The 11,949-nt window shown below is 53.0% G+C and overlaps 1 protein-coding gene across 1 annotated transcript; it reads right to left on the bottom strand.

Moving 5' to 3' along the window:
* Positions 1 to 2,324: 2,324 nt before the first annotated feature.
* On the bottom strand, positions 2,325 to 10,634 carry LOC149338977 (uncharacterized). Its single transcript, XM_089550843.1, has 2 exons — positions 9,551 to 10,634; positions 2,325 to 2,371 (listed from the first exon to the last, which is right to left on the bottom strand). Exons 1-2 carry the CDS (start codon positions 10,632 to 10,634, stop codon positions 2,325 to 2,327), a joined length of 1,131 nt encoding a protein of 376 aa, XP_089406969.1.
* Between the last annotated feature and the right edge of the window lie 1,315 nt (positions 10,635 to 11,949).

Here is an 11,949-nt window from a genome sequence, read left to right as displayed (position 1 = left end):
GAGAAGGGTCGCCCAGTCCATGGCCAAGGCTGCCCAGTTTACGTCAAGTGGTAGGGGCGGGTAAAAACGCGCGGTGAGGTGTCGCCCTAATCGGCTGTGAGCGGCAAGTTTGAAAAATTGTTTGTAAATTATTGGTTCCACGCGCAGCTTTCTGAATCAGACTATAGTCGGATACAACTTAAGTCTGCAGTGAAGCTCCGCCCACATTCAGCCTTCGCGCACAGAATTCCTCCACGACAAAAAAGTAGTCCGCTGCTTAAACGCTTCTTGTTACCTAAACAAGAAGCTTATCACAAGAAAAAAAAATTGAGCTCTAGAATTTCGATACATTGATTGTTTGATATAGTCAAACATTAAAAAGCTGATTTCGTTTACAGTTGCGATTGGCCAGCGGAGTAATACAGGACGACGCGGACCGTGGCCCAGTGTTAGCAACTGCTGTTTTTTTAAGTTGTATCCTACTATAGAATACTCGCAGAGACCACCTCTACAGAGTTGTTGCAATAAAATATGATTGAAGAAATCATTTCAGGGTCCCTTTAAGCAGCCATCTGTGGGGTGCCAGATCTTCCCCCATTTTTTGACTTTGGTCTGCTACTGTACAAAATGTAAAATAAACCTTCAAGCTTGAATATTCCTCCCGAAGGCTTCCCTCCGTAGTCTGCCTGCTTCGCCCTAATGCGGTGAAGACCTTGGTCCCGATCCCCGAGCACATCAACTGGTTGGCAGCTGTGGGATGGTCTGCGCGGCGTCCTGGCTCCGGTATGGGTAAGTGCACGGTCTTTTCTCTTTGAGTTTTGCCAGGTTGTACAACTTTGGAAATTTGTAAACCTAGGTAATGGAATGTGGCTCCAGAGATTGCCTGGGAATCTTCTCTGACCACTAGTAGAGACTAGCCGTCGCTTGGGGAGCAGACATGGACTGGAAAAAGCTGCGCAGACCGGACCTGGTTTTGATATGCGGGAAATTGGGCATTGATTGTGGGTCTATCCGTAGGAAACCGCTCTTAATTGAGGCAATTAAGGCAAGCGGTGCAGACGCGGAGGAGATAGTCGGATGTTGGGAGTACATTCGGGAGGAATTAGAGAAGGCGCGGGAACAAAAAAAGGCGCGAGAGTGGGATGAGGAAAAGAGGAAGCGCGAAGAGCAAATGGAGATCGAGAAAAAACGGCTCGATCAAAAGATGCGAGAGTGGGATGAAGTAGCTCGAAAAGAGCGGGAAACAGAGCTGCGGGAAATCACACGTGAACTTAACTTGATCAAAATGCAAGGAATTCGATCTCGATTAAGTGTTTTCAGGACAGGCGATAACATCAGGACTTTCCTAAAAAATTTTGAAGGAATTTGTACGGAGGAGCAGCTGGACCAGGGTTATTGGTCAATAATGCTGCTGGGTGTCCTCCCGTGTGAAGTCGCCAACATATTAGCGCGCCTGTCGGACGAGGATGCGAAAAACTACGCGAAAGCTCAAAGTGCGCTCCTCCGAAACTTCAGAATTCCCGCAGAGCTCGATCTCGAAACCCAAAGTGACTGTGGTAGGCTACACCACGACAGTGTCAGCGACCGACTTAGGAGCACCGCTCAGTCGCCGAAAGACACGAGGGCTGTTAAAAAGTGCCGGGATAGGGCAGATTTGGCTCTAGAAAAAAAGGCTACTTCAGCAGCAGCGACCGATGATTTAGGTCAAAAATCTAGAGAACAGTGCAGATCCGCAAGCCGCGAGGGCTCGGGGTATAGTGTAGGCACTGAGGCTAGAAATGAAGAAAAGTGCAGATCCACCAGCCGCGAGGGCTCGGGGGATTGTGAAGGCACTCAGGCTAGCAATGAGAAAAACTGCCGATCCGCAAGCCGTGAGGGCTCGGGGGATAATGTGGACACTAGGGCTAGAGAAAAGTGCATATCCGCAAGCCGTGAGGGCTCGGGGGATAATCAGGACACTAAGGCTAGCGAAAAGTGCATATCCGCAAGCCGAGAGGGCTCGGGGGATAATGTAGGCACTGCTAGCAGTAAGGAAAGGTGCAGCGCGGCGGTTTTGAGCCCAGAGGAGCGTGCACTTTCCGGGAAGAAGGCGGCCGTCTCTAACCCTAAGGCAGATGCTCTCTTGATAAGTGAGGTTGATTGCTGCGATCGAGAGGGTAGCACAAAGGACAAAAACGCTACGAGAGAGTTAGATACTGCGACGTGCAGTGACTCGCCGAAAGCACGAGCCCATTGTTCAAAATCAAGTGGGAAATGCGGCTCGGTGCTGCGTCAAAGAGTAGACGAGGAGGATGAGGACACCGCGAGAAAGGGAGGCGCGCAGGGCCGATCTGCTAAGGCAGTTTTCAGAAGGCGGCCGCGCGCAGGGAGAACCAAGCGAGAGTGTGCTCTCCTGAGAACAGACACAGTACGGGCCAAAGACACCGGAAAGCTAAAGGCCAGCCAACAGTGCAATCGGCCGAGACGGTCACCGCGGCACGCCAGATGCAATAGACACCGCACAAAGGCAAGACTGACAGGAAGGGTTCAGATGAAACGAAGGCCACTCGACCCATCGTGGCGACGCTGCGGTAGTTCTTGCTGGACGAGCGAAGCTTGTAGCAGGCCACAGAGAAGCAAGCATAGCTACCACCCGAAAGAGCGCAGCAGAACGCGTTTCAGTCTGAGGCCATTCTTGAATCGAGGGGGGAATGCTCGTAGGCATTGCTTTCTTAGATCGTCCCCCTCCCGCATTCTTTTCAAATCCTGCTCAGGTGTAGGAGACGCGCGGCCGGGGTGCGGAACAAATCAATGTCGCGTGGCGTCTGGAGCCCGAAGAGGTGAACGCGCATTTAAGCCCATCGGCTTTTGTCCGGTCTCGGCAGCCCCAGCTACTGTTAGTCTGCGACCGCGCCGAGCGCGGCTGAAGAATAGGACCCCTCGTGTCGCGACGGGGGTAGTTAGCAGATTCCGAGAATGAGTCTCTGCTGTTTGCTTTTTCTTTTTTTGCTGCTGCCGAAAAAGTTTTGACTATGTGTAGTTTTGGTATGGTCATTAAGTTTTGCAGCAGTGGTCTTGCATTACTTTTAATGCTAATTGTTTGAGAATGCACAGGTAGTGCTTATGTACAGCAGCGTCCGCTGTCACGCGGAAATGCTGGAAAGACGGGCCATTGTAGGACACTGGCATAAGCGCCGGGAGCAACTTTGTTTTAAGGCATTAAAGATATTAATGACTTGGGCTCCGATATTGAGGAAAGCTTTGCCAGGTTGAGCAAAGGTGACGGCACAATGCGGTCATGCAAATGAGGGGAGGTAAGCACGCTCGTAATTCTAGTGGTAATTACGAGTTGTACTCCATTACAAAGAGGGCGAGAAAACTGAAACGCGAGGGCCTCAGCACGCGTTTTCTCCGTGGCCCTGTTGGAAGTACTTAAGTTCCCGAGAGAAAAAGTTTGGATTTGTTTCTCCGCATTTGCATCTCCGAAGCGTCACCGTTTTGTTCTCTTTGTCGTCTAGTTGGAGCGGTTTTCTTTGTTCAAAATTCGGAAGCGAGTGTCTTCCATTACAAAAGAAAACAAAATTGGCTCAACTAGGTCCGGTAGGCCAGCTTTCCAGGCATGCGCTTTCGAGCGAGGGCTGGGGGTGTATCAAAATTTACAGCCTTTGTCTAACCTTACCCGAAAGCCTGGCAGTTCTCTGAGGCTGGCCGTGTGCTGCCCTGCTGGAGGTATGGGCTTAGCGTAGGCCTGATGACTAATGCTCCGTTTCGAGGACCCCTGCAAGATGTGCAGGGCTTCCTGTCGAGCAGAAGGACTCGGACACTGACGTACATTCGTGGTGCACCGATCAGCTGCAACCACTTCGTGACGTCTTCTTGGCGGCGGACGGACTGTAATGATCGGAGGCCCGGCCAGCGGAGAACGGCGAGACAGTCAGGCGCCGTCAGGTATGCGGCCAAAAGCGCGGCTGTTTCTCGGCGTTGGCGTGGACAAAAGCTCTAATCCCCTTCGCCGGCGATGCTGAATGCGGTTCTGGGGCCGGACTGCGCTGCTGGGGACTAGCAGCGGAAACCGGCGAGCCAGTCAGGCGCCGTCAGGTATGCGGCCAAAAGCGCGGCTGTTTCTCGGCGTTGGCGTGGACAAAAGCTCTAATCCCCTTCGCCGGGAGGGCTGAGTGCGGCGCTTCTCCTGGACTGCCCGTGGACTGACCGACGAGACCCAGTGGCGACGACGGCGGGGCGGCGGCGCCGCTAACTGATTACCCGCGTGCGCCCTGGGCAGCAGACAAAGCAGAAGGGCGACACGGCTAATTTGTCCCTGAAGAGGTCACCGTTGTGAGCGGTCAGCGCTCGCGTCCCCATCGATCAAGCTCATCACACAGCAGCAACGACCTTTGGGCCTGGTCAAACAGTTCGCGACTGAGAGACGCCATGTTCCTCCTTGCCCGTGTGTGTGTGTGTCTGTGCGGTGCCACGAGCTCAACCAGAGATCAGATTCCCTAGCTGGGTGCCTGGGGAATCTGAACGGCATTTAAGCAGCCATCTGTGGGGTGCCAGATCATCCTCCCTCATTTTCTGACTTTGGTCTACTTGCTACTGTACAAAATGTAAAATTAAACCTTCAAGCTTTGCTATTCCTCCCGAAGGCTTCCCTCCGTAGTCTGCCTGCTTCGCCCTAATGCGGTGAAGGCCCTGGTCCCGATCCCCGAGCACATCAGCACCCATAGTCTAACTTAGAGCGAACCAGAGAACGATATATATGTAACAGGCATGCCCTATCAGACCCCCAGCGTTTTCTTGACAGTAGTTTCAGTATATTGAGGGCCTGGGAACCTTTTTTCTTTAAGCTGTTTATATGTGGCAAGAAAGTAAGCTTTTTATCGAAAGTTACCCCTAGAAATGTATGCTCTTGTTTCACAGGTAATGGGGTTTGGTTCAGATATAGTGTGGGGTCGGCCTGTAGGCCTCGTCTCAAAGAGAACAGAACCGCTACTGTTTTCTGAGGAGAAAATCTAAAACCGTTTCTATCTGCCCAGGTAGCCAGTTTATTTATTATTTGTATCTGTCGCTCACAAGTAGGTATGCTGGAAGACGTGCAAACTATTTGGAGAGCATCTACGTAAACTGAGGACATTATGGATTTTGGGATTACTTTTCCTATGGAGTTCATTTTGATGATGAATAAGGTCGTGCTGAGGATGCACCCCTGGGGTACGCGTTTCTTGAATATAAGTGTTGGAGAAGGTTGCGCCTAGGCGGACTCTGAATGTGCGGTTGCTTAGGAAGTCGCTCAAACAGCCCAGCATCCTGCCGCGGATACCTAGGTCCGCTAGGTCACGGAGGATACCTAACCTCCAAGTGGTATCGTAAGCCTAGCTTCTCCAAGTCGAAGAAGACCCCGATACAGTGTTGGTTGTGGATGAACGCTTCCCGAACTGTGTTCTCAAAGCGAACAAGGTGATCGGTTGTGGAACATGTCTTTTTAAAGCCGCACTGGTGTATATCTAAAAGTTGGCGGGACTGAAGTATGAAGGTTAGTCTGATGTTTAGAATGCTTTCGAATGATTTTGCTATACAGCTAGTGAGTGCTATTGGCCTGTAACTGGTGGGACTAGTTGGTGGTTTCCCAGGTTTTAGGAAGGGTACTATGATTGCTTCTTTCCATACTTGGGGGATTTCTCCACTGATAAATATTTTATTGAAAAATTTTAGGAGAGCCTCTCTCAGAGAGGTGAGCAAGCATGGCATAATGTATATTGTCAGGGCCTGGTGCTGTCATTTTACCGGATGTTAGTACTGTGTTTAGTTCCTGCATTGTAATAAGCTGATTGTAGTCTTCATGTATGCATGTTCCAAAGGGAAGTTTTGTTTTTCTACTATTGTTTTGTGCTTTTGAAATGTGCGTGTGTAGTTGGATGAGCTTGAAGCTGTGAAAAAATGCTCACCCAATATGTTGGCCTGCTCTTCTAATGTTGTTTGAGTACCGGGTGTTGTTAGCATTGGAAATGTGAATGGAGTAAAATTTCCTGTGAATTTCCGCACCTGCTCCCACATTTTCTTTGATGATATTGAGCTGTTTATGGAGGATATGTACTGTTGCCATGACGCCCTTTCTGAGTTGCGTCTAATGTATCGTGCTTTGCCTCTAGCCCTTTTGAAGATGAGCAAGTTTCCTGCAGTGGGATATCTGCGAAGGTTGCCCCAAGCCTTGTTTTGCTGTTTTTTAGCCAATGAGCATTCATTTGACCACCAAACTTTGTGTTTTTCGTGCAATTTCAGACGTTTGTGAGATTGCTTCTATTGTTGCAGATATTAAGCATGTGACAAATTTTTCATTTATTTCTTCTATCGTAAGGTATCGGCATATTCTTTTTCTAGTGTGGCCTTCGTTCTGAAAAGTGCCCAATCGGCGAATTGAATTTTCCATCGCCATGGCTTCGTAGGGAGGATGAATGTAGCTGATGTTAGCTATAAAACTGTAGGTAAGTGATCACTTCCCCGAGGGCCATCTAAACATCCCATATAAAATCATTAAAAACAGATGGTGATGAAAATGCTAAATCGAGGAAGGTCATTTTTCCAGAGCTGGGGCAGCCGTACGTGGCTTTTCCCGTATTCATTAAACATATGTTATTCGAAAGAATAAAATCCTCGATGAGCTGACCCCTGGAATCAGTATGCTCACTTCCCCAAAATGAGGAGTGTGCGTTAAAATCCCCCATTATCACATATGGCTCAGACAACTGTTCCAGAAGTTCTAGGTCATGCATGGTAACTGTGTTGTGTGGTGGTATGTACGCAGAGTATATTGTTATTTTTTTATGGCTAATGATGTTTACTGCGACCGCTTCTAAGTTTGTCTTTAATGATACCTCTCTTCCAGGGACATCGCTTTGCGTAATGATAGCGACGCCTCCTGAGAGTCGGCTAGCTTGCACTCGGTATTTCCGGAAAATATTATATTTTTTAAAGATGTTTGTGTGCTGTGGCCCAAGGTTTGTTTCCTGCAGGCACACAGCTGTAGGTGCCATTGTTTTCAGCATTTCGGTTATGTCTGTGTAGTTTCTGTGTAGACCTCTACAGTTCCATTGTATTAGATACGCCATTGTGATAAGCTGGGGATTGGGGAAAGTTTTCTTCTCAGGAGCAGTGATTCGTGGTTTCCCTTTCTTCTCTAGGGAGTCTCGCCGCCGCTGCAGCGGTGGCGAACCAGGAGTGGCGCCGGATTTCTGCGGAGACGCCGCAGATGTGTGAGTTTTAGATGTCGGCGGACTTTCACTGACATTCATATCCTCCACGGAGGCCGTGGAGGATGCTTCTTGGTTGCGATGGCCCGTGGCCTTCGCATTTGTCTTTTTTTTCGGCACCGCTGAACCAGGCCCTGCTACAGCGGCAGAGTCTCTTCGGCCAGCAGTTGCCTTCTTAGAGGGGTGGGGCGACAGGTCCAGTTCAGCTGAGCTGTTCTGGGTGTCTGTCGCCGAGGATGCCGCTGCTGAAAATGGGGCCTGAGGGCCTCCGGCGAGGATCGCGTGGTCTTCTCGCGAAATTTTCAGCCCTGTGAACTGTACCACCGACTTCTGTGGTGGGGACTTGGTTGTCGACCCCAGGTCCACCGGATCGACCTGTGTGCCGACAGAAACTGAAGGCGGCGGCGGTCCCCGCGTCATCGCTTCAGAGTATGTCCCTTTCTGTTGGAAAGAAACGCGTTTTTTTGCCTCAAGGTAGGACAGGTTTTCTGTGGTCTTCAAAGTTATGATTTGTTTTTCTGTTTTCCAGACTGGGCAAGACCTGGAGTACGCGCCATGTGCGCCATTGCAGTTGATGCATTTTGGTGTGCGTTCGCATCTTTCCTCTGTATGTGCGTCTTCTGCGCATGTGACACAAGTGGGTTTACCCCAGCAAGCCAACATGCTGTGTCCAAAGCGCTGGCACTTGAAACATCGTCTCGGATTCGGTATGTATGGGCGGACTTTATAATGGAGGTATGCGGCGTGGATAGAATAAGGCAGAGTTGTGCTATTGAAAGTTAGGACAATGTGTTTGGTCTTGATTTCAGCATTGTTTCTCCGGATGGTTATTCGTCGGGCTGCTATTACTCCTTGTTCAGCTAGTTCTTCCATTTCCGCATCGGTACTCTGTAGGAGTTCATATTCAGATATGACGCCCTTTGAGTGGTTCAGGGTGCGGTGCGGGGTTACCTGTACGCTCATTTCTCCAAGATTCTGTAATGACATCAGTTTGGTGCTCTGTTCTTTTGTGTTTATTTCTACAAGGAGATCTCCGGTTCGCTGCTTTTTTGCTTTGTAGTTTCTGCCTACACAGTTCTTTAGAGTGTTGGCGATCACAAATGCAGACAGGTTGGCTACCGGTACATCAGTGTTTGAGTGAAGCATAAAAAACTTCGCAAACGTTTCTGGCTTCTGTGCACTCAGTTTCTTCACATCGGTGCGACCCCTTTTCGGGGGCCGATCAGATTTTTTTGCAGATTTATCCATACGCCATGTACTGACTAAGGGTTCCTAATACTTTGTCGCCTCTGATTCACCCTTATACACAGAGGAAGGTCCCGGGACTCCCCGCCTGGTAGACAGACGAGGAGCCCATCGGCCGAGGATTGACCACTTCCTCGACCGCCACCGTTCATGGTTTCTTCCCTCCACCTCTCAACCTATCGCCACGGTACGGATGACAGCTTCGGTGTGGGGGCTAAGGGTCCGTGGTGGCGCCAAGCACCAACACCTCGTTACACAAGGCGCTCAGTATACATTCACAAAAGGAAGATATGTGCGTCAGTGCTGCCTCAGTGTTTCTATCTGACAAGGAAATGCTTTTCATGTCTGCTAATCTGTAAATCTTGTTCGACGATAACGCTGTTTGAGTGCTTCCTTATTTAAAATGTTTTTATCTCCTCTTCTCTGTTATATTGCCTGGTTTCATGCAATAAACTTCAGTTGTAAGTTAGCGCCCTTCCTGTGTATCTCCCTTGTGTCGGTGTCTTTTTAGCGCTATGTGGCAAATGGACCTTTCTGAGCGCTGGTCAGTCCCGAATCGCCCTGAGCTGCGGTGCGGAGTCGATGCGAAACCAGTTAGGCCTAGTAGGCGGAAATGTGCGACGCCTCTTGCGATGCTGATTCCTCGGTACAGAAGCAACTGCATGTTCCCCTCGACAATGGCATCAGTGTCATTCGCTTCTGTGGCGCCTCCGGTGACGATGACGCTTAAGCGGGGTGGGACACTAAGTGATGTTCTGGAGTCCTCATCGACGGGATGGCCTCGTCCGTGGAAAGTGTGATCAGCTTGGATCGCAGGTCGATGATCGCCTGATGCTCATTAAGGAAATCCATGCCCAATATCACTTCGCGGGAACATTGCCGTAGCACTACGAAGGTCGCGGGATAGGTATGTCCCTTGAGACGACTACTTGTGGCTACGGGGGGGAGGGGGGGTGTGGTAGTACGCTCGCATTCTGCCACCCTTTTGAACGGGGGCACTGCTTGGAGCGGGGTGGGGATGAGGGGGGGATTCGCAGGCAGCGCGCGCGCTGTGGTCGTCACTTGAACGGGGCTCCTCTGTCGTGTGGTGCAGCTCACACCGGGGAGGGCTCCTATGCACCGGGACTGGTGCACGGGGGCTGGGGTCCTGGAGGGGGATACAGCTGAGCAGCTGGGGAGGGGTTTCGGCTTAGAGCCGAGTGTCCAGGCCTGTCTCCTAAGGAACTCCAGGAGTAGCCTGAAGGCAGCGAGGGGGCTGCGGGCAGGGTGGAGCAGGTCCTGGGATGAGGTGGCGGGGAGGCCCAGGGCACGGTAGCCTTGGACCATGGTGGTGTGTGCTGCGTCCAGGGACTCGCAGGCCCCACAGGAGGAGCAGGCTGGGGAGGAGGCTCTGTCATGGCGATGGAGACGGGCCTGCGTCCAGGAGGAGCCCGTTCGGAGCCGCAGGAGTAGGGAGCGCTCTTTACGGGGCAGGTCGTCAGGGACCCTTAGGAAGCGCTCCCCTGCGGCTAGTCGGGGATCTGGGTGGAGACCCTGAATGGCCCGCCTGAGAGCGGGGCGGGCAAAGTCCAGTTTGGTCACTGCTGGGTTGATGGGAGAGCCGCTGGTGTGAGCAGCTCCGGCCACCTGGTCTGCCGCCTCGTTACCCGCAATGCCGACGTGGGAGGGAACCCACTGCAGGGAAACGGGGTGGCCAGAGTCCTCGATGGTCATCAGGCGGGCCTTGAGGCAGGCAACAGTGTCCTGCCTTGTCTGTTCTCGCCGTAGGAGCAGGAGGGCAGCCCTTGAGTCCGTCAGGATGACGGTTGGTTGCTGCTCAGGAATCAGACTCAGGAGGTCTGCGGCCAGAAGGAGGCCGGCCAGTTGGGCCGCTGTAGAGCTGGCCGGGAATCCTAGCCGGCAAGCCAGGGCTATACCCAGGGTTGGCACGACGCAGGTTGCCGCAGCTTGTGCGGTGGTCGGGAGGACTGAGCCGTCTGTGAAGATCTGTAGGTGACCTTCCAGTGTCTCATGCAGCAGAGCGGAAATGCTCTGTTGGAGGGCAGCGGCCGGAGTTCGCCTCTTGCTGCAGTCCTTGATGTCCACGGAGATGGAGAGCGGAGGCCTGGTGGGAGGTGGGGGGCCTGCTTCCTGGGCTGTAGGAGGGGCAAGGAGCCGGTTGAAGGTGCTCCATAGGAGCCCCATGCGGGAAGACGGGGCCTGGCTGAAACGGGACAGGAGGGCCCCACCGTCTGGCGAGTGGTGCAGGCGGTCCAGGTGTCGAAGCCCAGTCTGGAGGAGGAGGAGAGACAGTGGCCAGGCCCCAGCCTCTGAGTGGGTGGCCGCAATGGGAGAGCACCGAGGAAGGCCCATGCACTGCCTCAGTGTAGAGCGGTGGATTTGCTCCAGGGACCTCAAGCGGGCTTGTGGTAGTGTCACCAGTGGGAGGGCATATGTCACAAGGGAAGTGGCAGCCGCATGATAGAGGCGGAGGGCCCAGGAAGGGGAGCAAGCGTGACCTCTGGCAAGGAGCTGTTGGACTGCCCTGCCGACCTGCCGCAGAGTAGGCAGGAGGGCCTTTGTGGCTGGGATCCATGAGAGGCGACGGTCGATTTGGAGGCCTAGGTAACGCACCTGGTCCTTCCACGTGAGTCGGGTCCCATCAAGCCTCAGGGTGTTGATACGTGCCTGGAGACCCTTTGCATGATAAAGGAGGGCCTCGGTCTTGGTAGGGGACACGGTGAGGCCGATGGACTTCAGGTACGTCCTTGAGGAGTCCAGGGCTCTCTGGAGGGCGGTGCGCATTGACCGGATCCTCTTGGGTGCCCCTCTCACCCAGAGCGCCACGTCGTCCGCATAGATTGAGCACTGCACCTTGTGGGAGGACCTGGTCTTGAGGGCAGTTGGTAGCCCGGCCATGGCCGGGTTGAAGAGCTGAGGGCTTAGGACTGAGCCCTGAGGGACCCCCGTGAGGATGGGACGGGGAGAGCTCAGCTGGCCACCAACTCGGACCCGGAAGGTGCGGCCCCGTAGGAAGGCCCAGATGAACTCCAGGAGCCGGCCGGTGACGCCCAGGCAGCAGAGGGCCTCATCGATGATGCCATGTGGTAGGGTGTCGAAAGCCGCCTGGACGTCCAGCAGGACCAGCATGACGGCGTCCCCGTTCTGTCGTGCATCCTCCAGGGTGGAGACCAGGTAAGCTATGGAGTCGGCTGTGCACCTGCCCCGTCTGAAACCCGTCAGCTGCTCTGGAAGGAAGCCAGTTACTTGGGTTATCCAGGTGAGGCGGGCCAGGACGACTGCCTCCATGGATTTGCAGGCTGAGGAGGTGAGGGAGACCGGCCGGTAGGAGGATGGCAGGCGGGAGGGTTTCTTGGGTTTGAGGATGGGTACCACAAGTGCCATCAGCCAGTCCTCGGGGAGGGTCGCGGAGTCCCAGATGGTGTTCAGGTTTGCAAGCAGACGGTCTCTCTCCGGGGCGTCGAGGTTGCGAAGCATCTGGTGTGTGATGCCGTCGACC

Source organism: Amblyomma mixtum, chromosome 6 (assembly GCF_055824585.1).
Source record: "Amblyomma mixtum isolate Tamu chromosome 6, ASM5582458v1, whole genome shotgun sequence".
In the NCBI taxonomy this organism is placed as follows: Eukaryota; Metazoa; Arthropoda; class Arachnida; order Ixodida; family Ixodidae; genus Amblyomma; species Amblyomma mixtum.
This window is presented reverse-complemented; position numbering and strand designations above follow the sequence as displayed.

What these genes read in the sequence shown, in the direction of transcription:
- LOC149338977 (XM_089550843.1), bottom strand. Translation starts at nt 10,634, where the DNA reads ATGGGGCTCCTATGGAGCACCTTCAACCGGCTCCTTGCCCCTCCTACA. An exon ending in GTGCATAGGAGCCCTCCCCG is followed by an intron (nt 2,372 to 9,550) that starts GTGTGAGCTGCA and finishes GTCTGTTCTCAG; the next exon opens with GAGAGCACACTCTCGCTTGG.